General features: G+C 47.3%; 1 protein-coding gene and 1 pseudogene across 1 annotated transcript; both read left to right on the top strand.

Annotated features, from left to right (window-relative positions):
• Positions 1–3,635: 3,635 nt before the first annotated feature.
• FOXB2 (forkhead box B2) lies at positions 3,636–4,934 on the top strand. The gene has a single exon (XM_010388713.2). It carries the CDS (start codon positions 3,636–3,638, stop codon positions 4,932–4,934), a length of 1,299 nt encoding a protein of 432 aa, XP_010387015.2.
• Positions 4,935–24,093: 19,159 nt separating this feature from the next.
• On the top strand, positions 24,094–24,355 carry LOC104682184 (annotated as a pseudogene).
• Positions 24,356–24,627: the final 272 nt, after the last annotated feature.

Raw genomic sequence — 24,627 nt, 5'->3', positions numbered from 1 at the left:
TTTTTCTTGAGCGGGGGTCTGCAGGCAGCTGGAGCGCGCGCGTTCCTGCCCCCGCCGGTGCCACTGCGCGCCTGCAAAACTTGTCGGAATTAACCTCCCGGGAAGCAGGGGGAGAGCGCGCCCCCCCACCGCGGCCCCAGCTCTGCAGCCGGGCCCCGCGCCGCTCTTGGAATCCCCCAGGATCCTCCGCGGCGGCCGCGGCCCGCCACTATCCAAAACAGACACCGGACCAGAGCTCCCTGTCTGCGCTCTAGGCCGCATTGTGGCCTGGGCCGCCGCGTACGACTGTGGCCTCGGTGGTGGGGAGCACTTTCTACCCTTACCAAGCACAACCTGAATGTGGAAGCGTTAGGCTCGCGGCGCTTCGCTCAGCCTCCGCGGCTGTTTTGTCCTAGGTTGCGTGGAACCCGGCCAGCTGAACTCGGCTTGCCGAGGCCGAAGACACTGGCCAAGCCCCTGGCGTCCCCTGCCGCTGAACCCGAAGTTGTGGCCGCGGGTCTGCAGCCTGTAGCAAGCTCACCCAGTGAGCGCCTGGGTCATTTTTTGTGTTCAGGGTTCGTGTTATGCGCCCAAGATTTGTCCCGGGAGTCTTTGAAGGGCCCCTCCCCTCGATTTGTTCCCAGGCGCCGCAAGTGACCAACGGGCACGGTCCCAGAGCTGCTCCCCAAAAGAAGACTCTGCTGTTCCAGCAACCCGCGGAAGAGATGTTATCCGAGGTACCAACAAAAGATCCCTTTGCTGGAGCTGCGTGTGGGGTCGAAGTCTGGAGAGCCCTTACGCGCGCGACACGCAGAGCTCCTCAGCAGAGGCCTGACGGCGGTGCAGGAGACCCCAGCTTCCTGGGCTGGGACAGGGCTGTTGTCGCCCCGTCTTGTTCCAAGGAAAAGGAGCCACCTGACTCCAGCGGGCTCTTGTCAAACTGTGAGCGTCCGTGGAATTCTGTGGCTTCCCGAGGCCAAGAGGCTGTCCGCTGCTCGGCTCTCTAAAGTGTCTCAGCGGACAAAAATCCCGCAGAAACTCCTATGGCAGGAGGAACGCTTCCGGCATACAGTGAAAGAGAAAACATCCTCCTCTGAAAAGGGCTTAGGACCAAGAAGTTGCTCTTTCCCCCAGGCCTTCTTGCAAGCTTCAGTTGTAACATCTATTCTCAGACGTCTCCTGGCCTAGGACAAACTGGCCACATAGAGCTAGCCAGAGATTTAGCTCCTGGCTAAAGATGGAAATTGTGAGCCTGACCCGCTCACGGCACTCCTGCTACCTGGCTAAGCCACCCCGCGGGCAGACGTGGTCCCACCGTGCAGCTCACCAAAAGCCAGAAGCTGAAAACACCCGATCTGGTGTCACCAAGGTTGCTAGTTAGGGGGCAGCCCCGCAAGCAGCTGGGCCGATGGCTTTCTTCGAGTTTAGGCGTGGGAAAATCGAGTAAGCCATAGAGCAAATGTTCTTTTCTCCTCAAATCGCCTAACAGGAAAGGATCCATGAAATTTCCAACTTCAGCCACCCTGTTTTACAAATAATGAAACAGGCCCGGAAACGGAGAGTATACTTGTTTCTAAACTCTGCTTTTCCTCCCAGCCAAAGGACAAAGGTAGCCAAAACGAGTATACAACTTCAGGTTCTCCCTGCAGTAAACTGGGGTTTCCTGCTGGGTGTTTGGATGAGTGCAGAGCAGGAACCTCCAAGCAGAAGGACCTTACAGCCTGGGTTCATCCACCTCTCCCTCGCAGGTCACACCAGGATTTTGTGGACTGATAATTTTTGCTTCCTATTTAATTATCTCCATTCCACCTCCTGCCTAGCCCCGGCCCCACACCCCCGTGCTAAGAATAGCAAAGACTTCCTTCTAGCACACACGGGTGATGGGACCCCTGAACCCCCAAATCTTACTTCTGGCCCCAGCTCAGACATTGCCGTCCCAGAGAAACCTCAACTTGTCCAACTCACTCGCTCCAGGAAAGTGTGGAGCCTCCATCTGCCAAGCCCTTAGTGTATATTCTATTAGTGATTTCCTAGTTACTGTCCTCTCCCTCTATACCGCGATGGTGGAGCTCGGATACTGTCTCCTGTCTCTCTGCACCTGGAGCCTCACATGCAGTTGGCGCACAATAAAATTGAGATGAATTTGGCATTTGGCGAAAACACCCCATGCTTTCCTCCCCATGAGTTTTTCCCTCCAGCCCTCTGGTCATTGGGGGCTCAAGAAGAGGCCTTGAGGACACGATACTCTGAACTTGACCCGGAGTGGCTAGCTCAGGAAAAAGGGTGTTTAAGGATAGAGAAGCTCAGAACGAGTAGATGAAAACAGGGAAGGGTAAAAGGAAGGGGTCGGAAAAGGGAGATGCCAGAGAGAAGAGAAGCAAGAAAGCAATGTCCTGTCCCCCTCTACCGTGCGTGGTGGCCCGGGTGGGGCGCAGCAGAGGGAACCGCACATGGAGCTGGGCCCCCTCTCAGCGAACAGCCTGCGCCACCCGCCGCACCCGGCCGTGGCTGGGGGCTACCGAGCGAGTGGTGAACCCGATGGGTGGAGAGCGCCCGAAACGAGGTGGAAAAGGGGGCGGGGGCGAGGCACGGCGCCTTTTTGCCCCTTCTTCAGCTGTAGACGCGGCGGCGGCGGCTGAGTCCCTCAGCCTCGGTCATGTGATAGTCTCGAAGCGCTAGCTGCGGGGGTCTCGGCGTCTCGGGGACCATTACAAAACGCAGCCAGGAGAGCGCGTCGCTGCCACTGCCGCCGCCTCTCCTCCTCAAGACAAGCCCGGGAGAAAGGCGGCAGCTGCGGCGCAGACGACTGAGTTTCCCCGGCCAGCACTCACCCGTCGTCATTCGCAGACACCCTCTCCAGCCCGCCGCTCGCGCCCAGCATCCTGCGGGCCCCGCTCCTCAGCAAAGCCTGCGGGCGCCGCCGCTTCAGAAACCACCAAACTTTTTCCCCCTCAGCGACAGCCTAGGGATCGGCGTCTCTTCTAACCCCGGCGCCGCTGCGAGTTTCGGGGAAGAGACGCGCAGGCTGCTAGAAGCCTGTATTCTCTCTCCTTACCCTGATTTTTTCCTCCAGGAAAAGGAGAACTCCAGCGCGGTCTGGCTAAGTGGCTGGCCAGGGGACTGCGTCCAGGGCACTGGAAGTCCTGCTGTCACTGGTCTCCAGGACAGCAGGCGCAAACTCAGATTTAAAGGGCCAGAGTCTCTACTGCCCAGACCTTCCTCCCAGGTAGCTTGGTCTGCGTTTCCCTCGGACCTAGAAAAAGCAAAGAGGCCGGGAGGAAACACGGCCCCTCGCCACTCTCCTCTGCAGCCAGCTCCAGCACTCCGTCTTTGGCCACCCGGGGGAAGACGCAGAAAAGGCGGCAGTAAACCTGGCGCGCCCGCTCGCGACTGTGCGCGCCAGTCGACAACCGTCGGGGCCAGAAGTTGCCAGCTTCTGAGAGCTGAGTAGGCCCGAAAGGCCAAGGTCGGAGACACCAGGCAATTCGGAGAAGGCCGGGGAGAGAAGCAGAGAGGGCCTGGAGGGCGAGAGGGCAAAGTGGCAGGACTGGAGGGGCGGAGTGGGAATTCGTGGGGTCAGCCAGGCCCCAAGAGCGGAGTGCGGAGAAACTCTGTGGCCCAGTGCGGGCCGGAGGGCGGTGGAGGAGCCGGGGGCGATGCCGCGGCCGGGGAAGAACTCCTACAGCGACCAAAAGCCGCCCTACTCTTACATCTCGCTGACCGCCATGGCCATCCAGCACTCGGCCGAGAAGATGCTGCCGCTGAGCGACATCTACAAGTTTATCATGGAGCGCTTCCCCTACTACCGCGAGCACACGCAACGCTGGCAGAACAGCCTGCGCCACAACCTCTCCTTCAACGACTGCTTCATCAAGATTCCGCGGCGCCCCGACCAGCCTGGCAAGGGTAGCTTCTGGGCGCTGCACCCCGACTGCGGGGACATGTTCGAGAACGGCAGCTTCCTGCGGCGTCGCAAGCGCTTCAAGGTGCTGCGCGCCGACCATACTCACCTGCACGCGGGAAGCACCAAGGGCGCGCCAGGCGCCGGGCCGGGAGGGCACCTTCACCCCCATCACCACCACCACCCCCATCACCACCATCATCACCACGCTGCCGCGCACCAGCACCATCACCACCACCCACCCCAGCCGCCGCCGCCGCCGCCCCCGCCGCCGCCTCACATGGTGCACTATTTCCACCAGCAACCGCCTACTGCTCCGCAGCCGCTTCCGCATCTCCCGTCGCAGCCCCCGCAGCAACCGCCCCAGCAGTCGCAGCCTCAGCAGCCGTCTCATCCCGGCAAGATGCAGGAGGCAGCGGCCGTGGCGGCGGCGGCGGCGGCGGCCGCGGCAGCCGCGGTGGGCAGCGTGGGACGCCTGTCTCAGTTCCCACCTTACGGGCTGGGCTCGGCCGCCGCCGCTGCCGCCGCGGCCGCGGCGTCCACATCAGGCTTCAAGCACCCCTTTGCCATTGAGAACATTATTGGCCGGGACTACAAGGGCGTGCTGCAGGCTGGAGGGCTGCCCTTGGCGTCCGTCATGCACCACCTGGGCTACCCCGTGCCCGGCCAGCTCGGCAACGTCGTCAGCTCAGTGTGGCCGCACGTTGGAGTCATGGATTCAGTGGCCGCCGCCGCGGCCGCCGCAGCCGCAGCCGGAGTCCCAGTAGGCCCGGAGTATGGGGCCTTCGGGGTCCCGGTCAAGGCCCTGTGCCACTCTGCAAGCCAGAGCCTGCCTGCCGTGCCGGTGCCCATCAAGCCCACGCCTGCGCTGCCGCCCGTGTCCGCGCTGCAGCCGGGGCTCACTGTCCCCGCGGCTTCGCAGCAGCCTCCGGCGCCATCCACCGTGTGCTCCGCGGCCGCGGCCTCGCCGGCTGCCTCTCTGCTGGAGCCCACAGCCCCTACTGCGGCGGAGAGCAAGGGCGGGTCCTTGCACTCGGTGCTAGTGCACTCCTAGGGGACCCGGCCGGCTAGGGGAGACCAGCGCAGTGAGAGACGCCCGGCCGGGAACCGCACAAACCACCCGACGGGGAGAGGGCGCCCTGGCCAGGTTGGGCAGAGCTGGCGAGTCTGAGCCTTTGCTGGAAAGGAAGGTATTTAAATAGACGAACAACCCCAAAAAGTGGCTTCTCCGGTGGTCTAAATAAATATAACCCTCCAGGTGTCTGTGTTTATACTATGTTGTACAATCAGATTAATGAAAGCCAATTTTCAGGTAAGAGTTTCTATTGTAATTAATATAAATCGATAAGTTATGGGGGGGTAACGAAGGAGGTTAGGAAAGCCTCATTCGCTGGTAAATTGGAAGTGGATTCCGACCCTTATTCCTGGGGGCAGAAGCTGGCAGAGCTAAACCTCCCGGGAAGAATCCAACAGAGAGTGACGCTGAAACGGATCTCAGCCACCACGTTTCTCTCTGCTGGTCGCATCCTCGGCGGTCGCCTCTCGTGGACATTCAAGACAAAACTGCTGTCCACTAAGGAAATCTCGTTTTATTTGAGAAGGAAAAGAGGAAGCGTTTGATACCGTTATTTTCTTGGTCAGCTAAATGGGCAAGGAAACGGTGTCACAAATAAAGTCGCTTTGGAGGGGGAAGGGGAGGAGAGGAGGCAGCGGGAAACCCACGAAATATCTTTGGGAAACAGCTAAGTTTCTTGGCTCTGACCCAGGGGTCAAAAAGGATAGGAGGAACCGCTAGAGCAATTAGTTTGCACAAAAGAGAATGGCAGCAGCTTAAAGGGTAAAGCCCCAAATTCCAAAAGTTGGGAAACACAACCAAAGAGAGACAATACAGGCGACTTTCCACCTGCAACTCGTTTGTGTATCAATCGGATGAGAGCCCAAGAATAATGTGAATTCCCACGATCTGTTCCATTTGGAATTTTAAGGAAACAAATCACTTGTATCGCGGGATTTGGTCCCCTAACTTATGAATGCAGGATAAACTCGGCACATCACTCGACAATATTGCTCTTAACGCTTGCAGGAGCGTTTCATGGCTGTTCCCTTCCAGTCTCCTCGGACGCAAGCAAGGGGACCACCCCGTCACCTTTGCACGCTGCGGCTGTTTTGGTATTCCGTGTGCTGTTCGGGCGCTTACGTCTTTCAGGCGAATTAATTCTTCAGTTTCAATTCGTGAATGGGAAAGAAACTTGCCTTGTCGCTGTTGCCCTTCCCCCCTCTTGAGCCCCAGGAATAGCACTTTACTTGCGACACACTTTTGGGAATGGAAGGGGGTAGAGTGGGGAGAAACCGCTTTGCCCTTTGGCTCTAAGTCACCTCCGCCTCGTGTCCGCGCCGCGTTCGGGTTGTGACTTTGTTTATGTCTGCTGTTGTTGTACGCGGTGTTCTCTATTAAAGCTTCCCTCTGGATATCTATGCTGGCCCCGTGTGAAGGTGTTTCAATTCTCCAGGGATGAGGCCGTGGTGAGTGCCCACAGTTAGGTTAGGTTGCTTTGCAAATCCTTCCCCTCCCTCTTATTTCTTAACTTCAGAACTTCAAAGTGGTGAATTCACTGGCGAGCCACCAGTAGGCACCGATTTCCTCCATTGCTCCTTTCAGCCTTTGACACCATCATCTCTTTTACTATCTATTTATTATTAGTGGTAGTATTTTAGAGACGAGATCTCACCATGTTTACCATGCTAGTCTCGAACTCCTGAGCTCAAACAGTCCTCCCATCTGGGCCTCCCAAAGTGCTAGGATTACAAGAGTGAGCCATCGCGACCGGCCACCACCTATTTTTAATATGCCGGGTTCCTAATTGAAGTTAAGTCCACCACCATGGTAGAGACTGAATTAGCAAAAACCCGCAACAGTGCTTTTTTCCTGTCACCACTATCCGTCACCTCTCTCCCATTTTGAGGTCCTAGACTACCGTCTAAGGCCAGGAACTCGGTGTCAGCGGGATGGTGCCCGACGGCGCCCCCTTAAGTCTGCGGTGCTGGACGGAGGCAGCGGGGTTGGCGCCGGGACACTGGCGCTGCCGCATTAACTAGGTAAGCGCGCCCAGCCACCGCCTCCTAGAAGACCTGTTGTGCGCGGGCACCGCGCCTCGCGGGAGGTCGCAGCCTGGGGCTTGGGCCCGCAGATCTCTTGGTGGGTGAAGGCCAGCAGCCACGCTGCGAGAGCTGCGGGAAGGGAACCCGTGGGCAGCGGCGTTTGCAGAGCCGAGGCAGAGCGGCTACCGGAGTGGGCCAGGAGGCCCCGGCCGGGTGCGGCGCCTCGGCTGGGGCCTGGGAAGCCGCGACCCGGCCTCCGCCCTCCACCCTTTAGCAGAGGTCTGCTTTGAATGAGCTTCCGTCTGCCCAGCCAGGCCCAACGAAAGTCACCTCTGACCTTTCATCAGAATAAAAAACCAAAAGACGACCCATGCACAGAATGACAATGGCAGGGGCAAGAATGGGGTGGAAGTTCGGTTACATCTTAAAAATAGGTGTTTCCACGAATCCCTTATTTACAAATCCCATTGCGGGGTGCCTCAAAGTTTTGACTTCGCCTGGGAGACACTTCTCAGGCCAGAAGTTTTGTTTTGGGGGCTCAAACAATTCGGGAGTATATCCCATTCTTCCAGCTTGAGACTGCCAGGTTTCCTGTGAGGTTTTCCTTTCCGTTATTCTGGGACTATTGAAAGAGAAAAAAAAGAAAGAAGGCGGAGGGGACCCTGACATGGGAGTTATAAATCTGGGGTCTGGCTTCTCTGTCCATCTCCAGGTGAGTCTGAAGCCCTGGCCCCGAACCTAGTTTAGCAGCAGCGAGTTACCCGGTCAGAAGAAGGGCCTGGGATCCCAAGGGTTTCTTGAAAACACCTCCTCTTTCTTTCTCACCTGCCTGAAAGGCCCAGTGTGCTTTTTAGGGGCGCCCTCGGTCCTGCTTTCAGGAGAGAGGTGAGGCCCAAACCGACCTGCGGCGCCGGGTGGGCTGGCTCAAGGGTTAGCCTCTCCAGAAAGAGAAGAAGCTATGGACTATGAAGCCCCCGGGCACCCAGCTCCTGCCGTGGAAACTCCTCCTGCATCAGTGAGATAAACACAGTGGTTTTGTTTATTTTTTACAGTAAGGAGAGAAAGAGCAGAGATGAGAAGGCACAGTTTTCATCCATAAGGGAACCTTGGTTCCCAAAGGAAGCTGTGCACGAAGTGGAGACTGGAGAACAGGGGGATTCATGTAAATAAACAAGGCGAGGGGCTTTTCTGTCAAGGCCCTGATCCCAAGGGAGACCCCGGTTAAAGCCCTGGACACCGCCCTGAAGACCCTTCTTCACTAAGATGGCCCCTGTCGTTGAACCCTAACTGTATTGTGAGGGCTTCATCCCCAGTAGCACCTACTACCGCGTTGCCAAGCCGGGAATCTAGCAAGGAATAGTCTTGACAGACCTTTGGGACACCAGGACTGGGAGAAACCCCCAGGCCCAGGCTCACTGCTGTCACCAGAATCAGATCTATATACCCAAGTGCCGAAACACATCCACCAAAGACATTGGAGCCAGGTTTAGTGCTTATTTTAAACATGCTAATGGGGATCCAGCCATTGACAAAGTATTGGTTTGGCAATAATGGAAGTTTATAGAGAACCACTAAAACCTGTATAAAAGGAATAATAAATTAATGGTGAATTTTGGTAACCCTCTCAACATGAAATCATCCTCCTAGTTTCCAGGATGATAGAAAAGGCTGTAGTTGTTTAGCCTGTATCCCACTTAAGTGAACCCTGAGAAAGATGAAGAGAAGTAATGAGGAAGGAGGGAGATGTTGACATTCTTAAAATAAAAGTGGAAAGAAAACAACTTGGAATGAACCACTTGATTATATTTTGGAGGGAAGTTGAGAACAGAGTTAAGGGCCAAGGTGAGGATGAAGCTACCTTAGCTATCATCCCAAGGAGAACAGGCCCTCCCACAAGGGCTGGTACTGGCACAGTTGGCATCTGGCACTTAGGAAGCCTGTCAGTCAGGCTGGCTTGTGGTCAATTATCTCCTTAAGTAGACTGGCATTAGTCCAGCCAGGGAGGAGGACTAGTTGCATCCATAGGAATCAGAGCCAGTTAGCTGGAAGTGGCACTGCTGAATTCCAAGCATCTTTGCATTGAGCAGTTTGGAAGGCTGATCAACACATCTCCTCCTGGGATTCACAGGTGACATTTGCCTGCTTGGCACTAGTACAGGAAGACTCCAGCTGAGTGTGGAAATAGAGTGCCTTAGGAGAAGCAACACTGGTCATTAAAGTCACTGATTCCCCCTTAAATTCCATTCATCTGACAAAATTGCCATTTTCACTCCATTTCATTCCAATGCCATTTCATTTTTCATCATACCTAACTATGAAATGGGAAGAAAGGATAGCCTGGGGGCATGTTCAGGCTTGGATGACGTGGCAAGGGCTTGAAGTGGTATTTGTGTTAACCAGATTATGTGTCTGTGATTCTGCGTGGGGGTGCAAGAGCAGGGTGGAGTTGGCGTTGAAAATGGAAAACTAAAGAAATAGTTGCAAAAGCCAGGCATAACCTAACCTCTTTTGGGGTTTAAAGGCAGAGCGGGGATCCAAGTTTAGGTGGGAAGACCTTGAATTTCAGAGGACAAAAACAACTTCTTCAAGTCCAGGGTTCCCCATTTTGCTCACTCAAAGTATTTACATTAACTTTATCTTTCACAAGTTGTAAAGCTACCTTATACCCTTTGGGGGAGATTAAAGAGATCTGCTTGGGATTTTAATTCAGTCTTAAACCATTGTTTAAATGGTATGAGTCTGGCAAAACTCCAGCTATACTCTGTCCCAAGTACTTTTCCCCTTTAACTATTCCCCGTGTGTTTTAAGGAAAATTCAAGCCACATGTTTCTCTTTCCCCCTTGCATCCAAATGTAGTTTTATTGAATTTTAGCATGGTCCATGACATTCAAATTCTGAGTTTTAACCCATAATATATTCAGATGATCTATATTCAGTCACATGATATGCACCTATATCATTAAGCAGAAAATAAAGCATCTGAGAACTACAGTTATATGATTATAGTAACATTTCTTTAGACTGTAGAGTCACAGTGGATGCCACATTAAAAAGGATGTTATAAAATTATCAAAAACTTTTTAAAAGCTAACATAGTGATTCATGAAAACATTTTAAAAGAATATTGGAAGGAGGGTCTTTTTGTATTTAATTTAATCCAAACAGTTTTTTCCAGCCACAAGGAACAGTGTCTTTTGTATACCTGAGACGTCCACATTTTGCTCATAAGTCACGGACCTCATAACTGCAGCATCATTTTTAAAAGGAGTTAAGATTTGCTATCCAATCTGAGACACTGCCAGTCCTGTCAACACCTTCCTGGACAGCATGTTTCTACTGTTACTGCAGAAGGATACCTGGGAAGAAAGGAGCTAGGGAACTGAGGTCCAGGACCAGCTAAACTAGATTTATTCCAGAAAGATTTCACAAAGCTGAAACACACAGATTAAAAAAAAAGGAAGGAAAGAGGGAAGGAGGGAGAGGCAGAAGTGTGCATCCAATACTAACAAAGCAAAAACAATTAATTACAATTTTCTAACCTAATGCCATTGTTTTGGTTTTCTCTCAGGAAGCTATAGATCAGTTATTTCAATGTATATGACTGTATCTATGACACTAAAGAGAGTAAACTATGTAACTCTCAGGCTCATTTATTGCCTAAAAAGATGAGGCTTTAGTCTGCCTAAGAATTCATCAGGATGAGGATTTTGTGACATTAACTTTGTTGTAATTTATTTTATAGGAATTAACCTAAATCCCCCTAGGGAAATGTTTAAATAAATTATGCTATTTGCCTACTATGGAATATCACGCAGCCATTATAAGTAATGTTTATGAAAACTTACTCCTAGTAGAAAATGATTATGAAAAAAAAAAAAAAAAAAAAGGCCGGGCGCAGTGGCTCACACCTGTAATCCCAGCACTTTGGGAGGCCAAAGCAGGCGGATCACCAGGTCAGGAGATTGAGACTGTCCTGAACAACATGGTGAAACCTTGTCTCTACGAAAATACAAAAAATTAGCCTGGCATGGTGGCACACGCCTGTAGTCTCAGCTACTAGGGAGGCTGAGGCAGGGGAATCACTTGAACCCAGGAGGCCTAGGTTGCAGTGAGCTGAGATCGCACCACTGCACTCCAGCCTCCAGCCTGGTGACAGAGCAAGACTCAGTCTCAAAAAAAAAAAAAAAAAAAAAAAAAGATTAAGAAATCCCATTGAAGAAAAACTAGAACCCCATAACATATATTGAAAAGATACTAAACAGCACTACACCAAATACTAACAGTAATAGCTTTAAGTTAGTGAAATGACATTTGTGTGTGCTTTCCATATGTTCTAGATTGTTTTAGATTATCTGCACCAATTAGGTTTTACTTTAGTAATTAGGAAAACAATTACTCAAAAATCTATTCAGCCAATATAACTGGTATTTTAACAAAATGTAGATCTTTTTTAAAGTTTTTAATTTTAATCTTATATTATTATTATTATTATTTTAGACAGAATCTCACTCTGTTGCCCAGGCTAGAGTGCAGTGGCATGATCTCGGCTTACTGCAACCTCTGCCTCTGGGGTTCAAGCAATTCTCCTTCCTCAGCCTCCCGAGTAGCTGGGATTATAGGTGCCTGCCGCCATTCCTGGCTAATTTTTTTTTTTTTTTTTTTTCAGACGGAGTCTCGCTCTGTCGCCCGGGCTGGACTGCAGTGGCCGGATCTCAGCTCACTGCAAGCTCCGCCTCCCGGGTTTACGCCATTCTCCTGCCTCAGCCTCCTCAGTAGCTGGGACTACAGGGGCCCGCCACCTCGCCCGGCTAGTTTTTTTGTATTTTTTTTAGTAGAGACGGGGTTTCATCGTGTTAGCCAGGATGGTCTCGACCTCCTGACCTCGTGATCCGCCCGTCTCGGCCTCCCAAAGTGCTGGGATTACAGGCTTGAGCCACCGCGCCCGGCCTAATTTTTGTATTTTAGTAGAGACGAGGTTTCACCGTGTTGGCGAGGCTGGTCTTGAAATCCTGACCTCAGGTGATCCACCCACCTCGGCCCCCAAGGTGCTGGGATTACAGGCGTGAGCCACTTCACTCATTTTTAAATGCAGTAGTTTAAGTCTAGGGGGATGGGTGCAGAGGTGACTGATTGAAATATAAATGCAAACAGCAGCAAAGACACGTGGAACCCTGCACAGCTTGCTCTCTTCCCGCCATGCCTTGGACCACGGCCCCCGTTGCAGCAGGCCCTTCAGGAAGAAAATGAGGCTACCACTTTAATTCAGGAATTTTGTGAGAATCACTGTCACTTAGAGCTGGAATTAAGAAATGTTAAGGGGTTAAAATCGAGCTCCAGGCGAGAAAGACCAATTTTGCCTGTCCTTTGTTTTTATCCAGGCCCCCAGCCAACTGGATGGTACCCACCCACACTGAGGGTGGGTCTTCCCCACTTAATCCACTCAGATTCACATGCCAATCTCCTCTGGAGACACCCTCACAGACACACCCTAAAGTAATGCTTTAGCAAGTCTCTCAGTATTTATCCCCTAATCCACGCAAGTAGACACCTAAAATTAGCTATCACAGCACAGAACGTCTCAGAGTATGGTCTGGGTTCCAGCACATCAGCCTCACCTAAGCACTTGCTAGAAGGGCAGAGTCTCAGGCACCACTCCCTTCTGCTGAGTCAGAGTCTTTCCTGGTGAGACCCCAAAAGGGCTTGGGGCTTGCTGAAGGGTAAAAGTCACGTTATCATATTACTTCTACTGGCTTCCTCTCTTTTCACCTTCTGTGTTTCATGAATTTTTAGTAGCCTTAAACCCTTTTTGAAATTAAGAAGACAATTGACACAAAGTTCTACATTCTACCAGGTTAGGCATTTCCTTCCAAATGAAAAATAATATACAGTCTTCCAAAATAGTAATGTATTTTTTATTAATTTTTATTAATTCTAGCTGGCAATGCTTTCTGTGGAATGGCGAGGTTTTCAAGGGGAAAAGTTTTAGATACTATTTCTATCACTTTGATTAAACCTGTATTGTGTCTTCCCTATCTATGCCAAAATTGTTTGTTTTTGAAAAAAAAAAAATTCAAAAAACCTATAGCTACTCAGATTATTGCATATTCAGAAGGGTGAACATCTCCCAACTTTTATGCCAGAAGCCTGATAACTTATTAAAAAGGGTCACAGATAATTGAGACACAGATTTTCAAATAAGTTTCACTGGAGAACTAAAACTGTTGAAATTATAAGACTGAATTTCTAACCCAAAGGAAAAAGAGAATCAAAGTAAAACCAAATATATCTGCTTTGACCAGGTACAGTGGCTCACACCTGTAATCCCAGCACTTTGGGAGGCCAAGGTGGGGAGATTACTTGAGGTCAGGAGTTCAAGACTAGCCTGGCCAACATGGTGAAACCCCATCTCTACTAAAAATACAAAAATTAGCTGGGTGTGGTGGTGGGCACCTGTAATCTCCACTACTTGGGAGGCTGAGGCAGGAGAATCACTTCAATCCATGAGGCAGAGGTTGCAGTGAGCTGAGACTGTGCCATTGTACTCCAGCCTGGGCAACAAGAACGAAACTCCATCTCAAAAAAAATAAGCTATAAAATCCTGTTTTACTAGCTTGAAATATAAAATAGATCTTCTTTCTTTCTCTCTCTTTCTTTCTCTCTCTCTCTTTCTCTCTTTCTCTTTCTCTCTTTCTCTCTTTCTCTCTCTCTTTCTCTCTTTCTTTCTTTCTCTCTTTCTTTCTTTCTCTCTTTCTTTCTTTCTTGAGACAGAGTTTCACTCTTGTTGCCCAGGCTGGAGCGCAATGGTGTGATCTCGGCTCACTGCAACCTCTGCCTCCCGGGTTCAAGCAATTGTCCTGCCTCAGCCTCCTGAGTAGCTGGCATTATAGGCCTGTGCCACCTCGCCCTTCCAATTTTGTATTTCTAGTAGAGACGGGGTTTCTCCATGTTGGTCAGGCTGGTCTCAGACCCCCAACCTCAGGTCATCTGCCCACCTCAGCCTCCCTAAGTACTGGGATTACAGGTGTGAGCCACAGAGCCCGGCCTGATTGTATTTCTTTAATATACAAAAAAAGTTGCTTTTTCTTTCCAGTTACTCCTAGAAATGTCTTCCTTGTCAGAGAACTCCAGAGGCTGACTCAGGCCTAGTTATGCCCACCTTTTAAAGAAAAATTGAGGTCTATTAGGTCTGTTAATTGCCTCTCAAATTTTAAGTGCATATGAATCATCTGGAGGGGTTTTAAAACAGTGTTCTGGGCCCCACCTTCCAAGACTCTGACTCAGCAGATGTGGAGTGGTGCCTGAGACTGTGCCCTTCTAGCAAGCACTCAGGTGAGGCGGATGTTGCTGGAACCCAGACCACACTTTGAGAAGTTCTGTGCTGTGATGGCTAATTTCAGGTGTCCACTTGACTGGATTAGGAAATAAATACTGACAGGCCTGGTAAAGCATTATTTTGGGGTGTGTCTATGAAGTTGTCTCCAGAGGAGATTGGCATGTGAGTCTGAGTGGACTAAGTGGGGAAGACCCACCCTCGATGTGGGCGGGCACCATCCATTGACTGGGGATCCGGCCAGAACAAAAACAGATCTATCTATGGTAGGTCAATGACAACTGCAGCCTCAGATTTTCACTTTTCCCTGCATTCTTGCCCCCTACAATGTCACTTTGTAAATCTTCACATACAGAAGTGATTATTTTCTCCCCACCCTTGACCTGTGCCAGTCTTGTTACTTGCAGCTCAGCCAATAGAATGAGGAAGAGGTTACAGTGTGCCAGTTCTTAGGTTATGTTTCAAGAATCTTGCATGGTTCTGTTTCCTCCCTTAGGCCCTTGCCACTGCCAGGAGGACATAAGGATGAGTGACCGTGTGGAGCAGAGTTTGGGTCATCCCGAACTCTTCTTCAGCAGGGGGAAAGAAGGTGTAGAGGTCTTGTGTCTGCTACTTACCTATGTCTTATAGATCTAGCTCTCACAGAGTTGGTTCAACATATGGATCATGTCAGTGTCCAAAGTGTACTGTCCTTTACCCATAAATAAACCAGTGCAAGTAGCAAATGTCAGTGCCTTGAAGATTTGAGTTTACCTTTAAAGCCATAGTCATAAAGTCAAGTCTCTCTCTCTTCTCCCCTTCCTTCCTTCCTTCCTTCCTTCCTTCCTTCCTTCCTTCCTTCCTTCCTTCCTTCTTTCTTCCTTCCTTCCTTTATTCTTTCTTTTGAGACAGAGTCTCCCTCTGTCTCTCAGGCTGGAGTGCAGTGGTGCAATCTCAGCTCACAGCAACCTCTGCCTCCCAGGTTTAAATTATTTTCCTGCCTCAGCCTCCCGAGTAGCTGAGATTACAGGTGTGCACCACCACGCCTGACTAATTTTTGTATTTTTAGTGGAAATGGGGTTTCACCATGTTGGCCGGGCTAGTCTTGAACTCCTGGCCTCAAGTGATCTGCCTGCCTCAGCCTCCCAAAGTGCTGGGATTGTTAGGCGTGAGCCACCATGCCCAGTCAAAGTCAAATATTTATCCTTTCTATTTTAAAAATCCTGTGTCATCCTTCTACCAAGAATTTCTGACTGGTTCTTTTTCATCATCCACCCTCATCTCACAGGTTGTGTGGCCCTGGTGCTCTTCTTTGACTGTTTGATCTTCCCTTTCCTTTTCAGCCACTAACTTTGTCCATTACCCTATTCCCCTTCAACTTCTGCTAACTCCTGATTAAGGGCAGTTTAATTCTTTTATTATTATTATTATTATAAGGGCAGTTTAATTCTATCTCTTTTCCTCTAATTCCTTAAGACCTTAACATTGGGACTTCACCTCTACAATAAAGCACTCCATTTTCCTAAAAAAGATAGCTCTTTTTATAAGAGAAACTGAAGTTTTCACCACTGAAATCACAATTGAAAAATATAAGTGTAGACGCATATCCATTCCAATGCATTTATTTAGTTATTTATTTATCTGGAGGCAGAGTCTCACTCTGTTGCCCAGGCCGGAGTGCAGTGGTGTGATCTCGGCTCACTGCAACCTCCACCTCCTGGGTTTAAGTGATTCTCATGCCTCAGCCTCCCAAGTAGCTGGGACTACAGGCAACACACCCGGCTAATTTTTGTATTTTTGGTAGAGATGGGGTTTCACCATGTTGGCCAGGCAGGTCTCGAACTCCTGACCTCAGGTGATCTGCCCGCCTCAGCCTCCCAAGGTGCTGAAGTTACAGGCTTGAGCCACCCCCCTTAGCCCAAAGCCAAGACTGTAGTTCTGGAACCATGCCAGAGGCTGACAATAAAACATGTTTTCTATTGTGCCAATTATTAAGCTATTGCCTCTCACTTGCAACTCCTCCCCGCCCTTTCCTACCATAAGATGCTGTGACTAGGACTCTGCAAACTAGATTTCTGCTTTGCCAGCTTGCTGTGTATTAGATTCTGGTAATACAGGGCTCAAGTGGGAGCCAATGAGTGCAAAGAAGGAAGAAACCTGCTCCTTTCTATTTGTTTCCTCTGGAGCTTCCTTCTGCTTGCAATTCCTGGAAGCATCACACTGGCAATGTTTCTTCACCCTGGCAATAGCAGCTCCTTCCCATAGCAGCAGGTGAACTCAGGTGGAAGTCTGCCAATACTTGGAGAACTAGATTTATCATGCCCTCATCTCAGAGAAAACAGCACCAGTCAGCAGGTGCCCCTGAGGTTTTGAGGCTTAGCTCCAATGGGGCCTTCTCTAACTTTCTAAATGTTAATAACTCCAACTTCTTCCTTTTGTACTCTCTGCCCTAGGGATGGATGGTTGCTGCTTTTTACAGTTGCTACATCTGTGATACATTAGACTTCTCTTTTTACCCTTTCAGTTGTTTACACCTTTACACCTAGTTAATCCATTATATTAAATTCTGTCAGTAAAAATAACTGGAGAGGTTTGTGTCTCCTGGCCAGAATTTGACACATCTATCGTCAAGGACCTGCTAGTCTGAAGCAGAAGACTGTCTCTTCCAAGAAAGGTGTATGTCAAAGGAAGTACAGGAGAACATGGATGAGAAAGTTAAAGTTCAAATTTATCCTGGGAAACAATAGGTGTAGACATAGATATGATCATACATACCAATCAAGGAAAATATTGTAGAATTTCTTCACTTTTGCGAATAATAAAGTGTACTCTTTAAAAATAACTGTTAAAGCCTGGCATGACCTTGTGTCTTTTCTGTGTGACTTTCTTGCAACTTGGCTTTGAAAAACTGAATCTTGGGCAAGGTGCAATGGTTCATGCCTGTAATCCCAGCACTTTGGGAGGCCGAGGCAGGCAGACCATGAGGACAGGAGTTCAAGACCAGCCTGGCCAATATGGTGAAGCCCTGTCTCTACTCAAAATATAAAAATTAGCTGGGCGTGGTGGAGTGCGCCTATAGTCCCAGCTAGTCGGGAGGCTGAGGCAGAAGAACCGCTTGAATTTGGGAGGCGGAGATTGCCGTGGGCCGAGATCACACCACTGCACTCCAGCCTGGGTGACAGCAAAACTCCATCTCAAAAAAAGAAGAAAAAGAGAGAAAGAAAAATTGAATCTTTTTGTACAGATAGATTCTGCAATCTCAGTGTGACAGACCCAGTCCAGGAACAATTTGCCAGGGTGATGCTACTCCAGACCACACTATTTAGCTTCTGTCCTTCAATAATAAATGAACAAAAAACTCAATTCTCGCTGAGAAGGCAGGAGACTAGAGAGCAAAGTGGTGAAAACTTCAACATTGAGAACAAAGCAATACAAATCAAATGGGTTAAAGATAAATAGAATATTTCTGACTTTGACAAAACATAAGTACAATCAGCCCTCCATATTTGTGGATTCTGCATTCATGGATTCAACCAACTGCAGATCAAAAATATTCAAAAACATTGTGTCTACACTGAATATATACAGACTTCTCTTGTCACTATTCCCTAAACAATGCAGTGTAACAACTATTTCCATAGCATTTACAGGATATTAGGTATTATAAGTAACCTAGAGATAAATTAAAGCATACAGAAGGATGTGCATAGGTTATATGCAAACACTGTACCATTTTGTATCAGAGACTTGAGCATCCTCTGATTTTTTGTACAAATTTAAGGGGTACAACAAGTACAATTTTGTTACACGAATATATTTTGTAGTTTGAAATCTGAGCTTTTAGTATAACCATTGTCCAAATAACAACTTTGGATTTTGATATCCAAGGGAGTTCCTAGAACCACTCCCCCATAAATACCAAGGGATGATTATATATTGAAGATTTTATATACGATTTAATCATTATATATTGATGATTATATATTGAAGATTATATATTGAAGTCTACTTACAATAGTCAATAATTTATTGAGCTTTTATGAGTTAAATGCTTTACATTTCAGATCCCATGTAAACTCATAACAACTCTTTAATTTAGGTGCTTTCATTATCCTTTATTTACAGATGAGAGAACTGAGGCATAAACAGTTCAAGGAGCTTTTCCAAGACCATCCAACCAGTAAGTGGGTGAGAATAAGAACCCAGGCTTGTCTGATATAAAGCCAGAGCTCTTCACCAGGAGGGATACTGATTTACCTTAAGCTCTTTAAGAGTGTTGCATAAAATAATAGCAAGTTGGAATAAACATACTTCGAGGACGTTTACATAGTTTCCTATTAGATCAGCAAAGCCATGTTTAGAATAGTGATTTTGAAATAGTATTCAAGTGCTTTCCAAACCAAACACCGAATGAAGGAACTCAAGAGAAATTTGAGAATTATAAGGTCCATGCAAGATTTAATTTAAATGACAACAAGCTGACACACTATGTATTATTTCACTGGTTTGATATTAATATTTATGGAAACTTTTTCAACGTTTCTTGAGATATCTTTTTCATCTTTGTCTCTTCATTACCTAGGATAATACCTGACCCATGACGCATTTTTAATAAAGATTTGTTGAAGAAAAGAAGAATTTGGTCAATTCATGTCTCCATCATGATTTAATGAATATTCAAATGCGTGGGCTCTCTGCCTACACGGTTAATTTTTAAAACTTAGGTAACTAAATCCTAGTCAGCCTGAATGGCCTTAAGAGATATTCACAGAGTCAACTACTTTGCCAAGGTCATTTAGTGAGTGTGTGATGGAACCAGGATTGGAAACTCAAATCCAGCTCTTATCCCATATTCAACTGCTTTAAATAGTTTCTTCTCTCTGTTTCTTAGTTTTCACATCTGTAAAACTGAAAAAATAATGCCTACCTAATTAGATTTGATTTACTCAATAAATAAAGTCAAGCATGTTGACAATTAAAACTGAAATTCATATTTTCAACGTTCCTTAGTAATTGGAGACAGATTGAAAAAACTGTCTTAAAATTAATATGATTTAGTAAAGGATGCCAGATGAAACAAGAAGATTGTTTTGGACAACATTTTAAAAACTAGATCCATACAGTATTTCTTACAACTTTTCAGAGCTGTAATGACGACTTTAAAATCATAGTTATAGAAACAATTTCCTGGCTTTAAAATTAATTTTGGCATTATATGGTATTTACTTTAAAGTAAATTTCCTTTGTTTCAAAAACATTGAAAGCATATTAAAAGAAACATTGGGCCGGGCACGGTGGCTCACGCCTGTAACCCCAGCACTTTGGGAGGCTGAGGCAGGCGGATCACCTAAGGTCGCGAGTTCGCGACCTGCCTGACCAACATGGAGAAACTCAGTCTCTACTAAAAATACAAAAATTAGCTGGGCGTGGTGGCTCACGCCTGCAGTCCCAGCTACTCTGGAGGCTGAGGCAGGAGAATAGCTTGAACCCGGGAGGCAAAGGTTGCAGTGAGCCAAGATCACGACACTGCACTCCAGCTGGGGACAGAGTGAGACTCCATCAGAGAAAAAATAAAAAAAGAGAGAGAAAGGGGAGATTATGAACAGAGAGTAGAGGACAATGGAGGAAAATTGAGATGACTTTTTAGAAGAAAGAAAGGAAACATTTGTGCTTATACGTCCTACAATATATCAGGTAGGAGTTTGCTTTTAAATTGGGCTTTGAAGGAAGGCTAAATTCAGTAGTTGGATACAGAAAGAATCAACTTCCTTGGGGTGTGTGTCAGGGGGAGAGAGAGAGAGAGAGAGAGAGAGAGAGAGAGAGAGAGAGAGAGAGAGAGAGAGGTGTAGCTGGAGTGCTGAGAGCAGTTGTGGTTTATATGGCAAGTAGGTACTCATCATCTTCGTTGAATACACATGTTCTTTTTCTTTCTTGAGACGTAGTTTCACTCTTGTTGTCCAGGCTGGAGTGCAGTGGCATGATCTAGCTCACTACAAGCTCTGCCTCCCAGGTTCAACCCGGTAGAGACGGGGTTTCACTATGTTTGCCAGGATGGTCTTGATCTTCTGAACTCGTGATCCGCCTGCCTTGGCCTCCCAAAGTGCTGGGATTACAGGCGTAAGCCATCGCGCCCGCCTCCTCATTCTTAAAGCATGTGGTGAAAACCGTGGCACAGCACGCTTTGATTTGGACTGGACATGTCACTGGCTCTCCTGACAAAATGGAACTGGGGAATAGTATGACCTTCACTTTTATGGAAATCTTCATATTCCTTACTGCATGGTGTTTTCCACTGTGTGTGTGTGTGTGTGTGTGTGTGTGTGTGTGTGTGTGTGTGTGTGTAACAGATTCACCCTTTGCAGGTCTCCTCAAAGCTGATTCCTCCAGAGATAGGTAAAGTCTTTCTTGTCCAACTCTATTTGTATCTTCTTGTACCCATTCCATGTCCAGCAACATGAAATTGTATGGGACTGAGGGCCTCCCTCCCAAATTCTTGCAGCCATTGTCATCTTTCAATTTAAGACATAACAGGCGCTTTACCCGTAGGTGGGCAACTTGCTCCACAGCAGATTTAAATTGACCAGAAGGATCATTTTAAAGTTCTAATTCTAGACATCTGACCACGAAAAATGCCAGCCTTTGTGAACATCATCTAAAGGGCAATACGGTGAAATGAGATGAGCTTGAGGTTTGAATTCCATCTCTGAAATTTATACCTTATTCACTTTGATGAGAATAATTGGTATTTCTAGTCTGACATGAATCATCAAAACAACTGTTTGCAGTAGCTCCTATTCCCCATTCCCACTCGCATTTCATAGGTAAAGAAACTGAGGCTTAGAGAGTCCATTTTCCTCCCAAGATCAGCTAGTTAATGATTGTGTCAGGACTGGAACTCAAGGCAATGAAACTCAAGCCCCAGCTCTTAACCTCAATTTTATATAGCTTCATAAGTTCCATAACTTATTTCTCCGTTTTCTTACCTTAAAAATTGAACAAATAATTTCTACCTTACTGGGTGGGTGGTTGGAGTAGCAACACAATAAATATTAACTTCCTTTCACCTGAAACTGTGGAATTGCTAAATCAATTTGAATCAAGACCTTTGGTAGAAATAAGGGAACATTATAGGTAATGCCCTGAATTTCATCCTCTGTTTTTCCAAGTAATTATAGGCCTCCCAATGACCCAGGTGCTTCCTGGTTGCAGATTTGAGTCTCCTACAGAGAGCAGGCTTCAGAAATGCCTTCGTTGGTCCTTAGCAATTTAAACACCTTTGCTGTGAGTGATTGAGGACTTTTAAAAGAGCATTCTCACATTTTGTTGACTATAGCTTTTCCCTTTACAAATAGAAACAATTGTGTACATTTACATATGTATCAATGTGAGCAGGGTTAGCTGTGTATTAACTTGGGGCAAGGAAAACTTAAGTCTAGAAAGGGAAATTGTCTTTAGTTTATACAAAGGAGAGGAAATGTACTCCTACTCCCCACAGAGAAGAAGAATGGATGAAGAAAGTACAAATGACCTATAGCCACGTTGCTAAATCCCTTTCTCCTTTCCACAACAAACGATCAACATTCAGTGACAATACTGTGATGTTGATTTTGTTTTAAACTGGTGTATCATCAATTTTCATTTCTTTTTTTCTCTTTTCCTATCAGGTGAGATAAAGCCAATGAATGTGTACTTTCGATGAATCACAATGGCCTTTTTGATCTTTTGATCTTCCCCTTATTATTCAACTAAGACAACATAGAGCCATTTCCAAGGGTCTACACAAGCTTTTTTGTTTCTCTGTTTCCCATGCTATAAAATTGGAAGACCTGAGTACTAGTGTCTGCAATTCCCTTTCTTCCTGATACTGAGAAAACAACAGAACTTCTCTTGAGTTTTAGTTCCCTATTTACATTAATCAATTCCACAATTATCAAGCACTCCTTATGCAGCAAACACTGTGTTGTTGGGAGTTGTGCAAAGGAGTATAATAATGCTGCCCTATTTACCCCCACAAAATCATTGCAAGATGAAGTGTCCAAACCCTCCATTCATCACCAAAAGTTGATAATTGTCTTGTTCTAAGAAGGTCAGGCGAACGAAAGCTCTTGGTAGACTAAGTGTGCTACAGATGCTAGTGATGGGGATGGTGGTAATGAGGATAGTGATGCCGGTGACGATGAGGAGGGGGGATGCTGTGAATAGTATCTATCCAGTGTTAGGAAAGTATTGATGCTACTGCTCTAGATTCATTGCAGATTTCAAAGGGGCAAACAAAACCTTTATGGGCATGGAAATGGAGTAGGAAATGATAGACCTTTTTTTTTTTTTTTTTTTTTTTTTTGCCTTGATCTAATAGAAGGTTGCTGCGTGGAGCCTATAAGCCTTAGCACATACATCAACGTTATGTTCAAGTTCTCAAGATCAGATTCCTGAGCTATCTCTTCCACATGGAACATTAACATTCTTCTTGACACATTTTGTAATGTGCTAGCCAGAGTTAGACAGAAACTCAGATATCTAAGAGCCTACTGAATTATTTATAATCCTCGAAGCTGCCAAATGAAATTTATAGGCTGTAATTTTTTCAGAGCATCTCACTAAAAATAACAATCCCAAGGCCGGGTGCGGTGGCTCACACCTGTAATCTCAGCACTTTGGGAGGCCGAGGCGGGTGGATCACGAGGTTGAGAGATCGAGACCATCCTGGCCAACACGGTGAAACCTCGTCTCTACCAAAAATACAAAAATTAGCCGGGCATGGTGGTGTGTGCCTGTAATCCCAGCTACTCTGGAGGCTGAGGTGTCCGGGGCCATGAGGCCCGGAATTAGCCGACCTTTGTTGCTTGATCTCCCCAAAGCGGAGACAAGATGGCACATTTCCGAGTTCTTCATTACAAACCTTTCCCGCGCGCGCCTAAACCTTTCCCGCGCGCGCGCAAACCTTTCCCGCGTGCGCGCGCAAACTTTTTCCCGCCCAGGAAGATATGCAGCCTACAGCGCAGGCGCAATCCCACGCCCGGGAAAATTATCAACCAACCGCGCATGCGCAATTGTGATTTCAGTAAACCCAGCCTCCTGTCACCGCCCTGGCCCAACCTCTTCCTCTGCCAGCCTATATAAGGCATTGCACTGCCACCATTAAACGAGACTTGATCAGGCTATTTGTCTTGTGTCCATTTCTCATGTTTTCTTGTCTCCTCCATTCCCACTCCCCCTTCCAGGGCCCGTTCGACTGTCCTGCAGGTCGGGACACTGAGGCAAGAGAATCACTTGAACCTGGGAGCTGGAGCTTGCGGTTAGCTGAGATCGCACCACTGCACTCCGGCCTGGGGACAAAGCAAGACTCCATCTCAAAAATAAATAAATAAAAATAAAAATAAATTTAAAAAAAGAATCCCAGAACTGATTACATGCCCCTCCACACAGCAGGCATTATTTTTAGTACACTGAGCACTCTCTGGTATAAAAGATAAAAACGAGACACTTGACACTCACTACTAGTTTGTTCCTTGAGTCAAATAATACTAAAATCTAGGATTTAGAAAATATTATTGTTCTCTCTTTTTTACACATGATGTTGATACAGCTTCTAAAACAATCTCAAAGTCATTAAACTATCATTCTGAAATAAACATACTTGCGATTTCTGAATTTCTAAATTTTATATATATCTCATATTCATACTAAAGCCAAGACTTAAAAGACTGTATAGCCCAATGTCTGTTTCACTTTTTAAATGATTGGTCATTGTGGATACAGTCTGGTAAGAATCTAAATTAGGCAAAGCTGACACCAGGACTCCAAGATGGCGTTAGTCGTACCAGCGAAGGACAAGAAACGTCTGGAGGTCAAACTAGGGGAGCTGCCAAATTGGACCTTGATGCGGGACTTTACCCCTAGAGCATTGCCGGAGCGATTCAAAGAGGATACTACCGGTACTACAACAAGTACATCAACGTGAAGAAGGGGAGCATCGCGGGGCTGACCATGGTGCTGGCAGGCTACATGCTCTTTACTGCCTTTCCTACAAGGAGCTCAAGCACGAGCGGCTACGCAAGTACCCCTGAAGAAGAGGACAAGCTCTGCACTCCCCACCATGACCTTCTTGGCCCAAGCCCCTCCATGAGGAACACAATCTCGATCGTTGCTGAATCCTTTCATATCCTAATCGGAATTAACCTCCAAATAAAAGATGACAGGTAAAATATGTATATTTATATATATGTGTGTGTGTGTGTGTGTGTGTGTGTGTGTGTGTGTGTGTGTGTGTATGTGTATGAGTTAAGGCTAGGCATGGTGGCTCACGCCTGTAATCCCAAAACTTTGGGAGGCCGAGATG

Source organism: Rhinopithecus roxellana, chromosome 16, assembly GCF_007565055.1.
Source record: "Rhinopithecus roxellana isolate Shanxi Qingling chromosome 16, ASM756505v1, whole genome shotgun sequence".
Classification (NCBI taxonomy): Eukaryota; Metazoa; Chordata; class Mammalia; order Primates; family Cercopithecidae; genus Rhinopithecus; species Rhinopithecus roxellana.
Note: the sequence above shows the minus strand (reverse complement) of the source record. Positions and strands in the feature narration are given on the sequence as shown.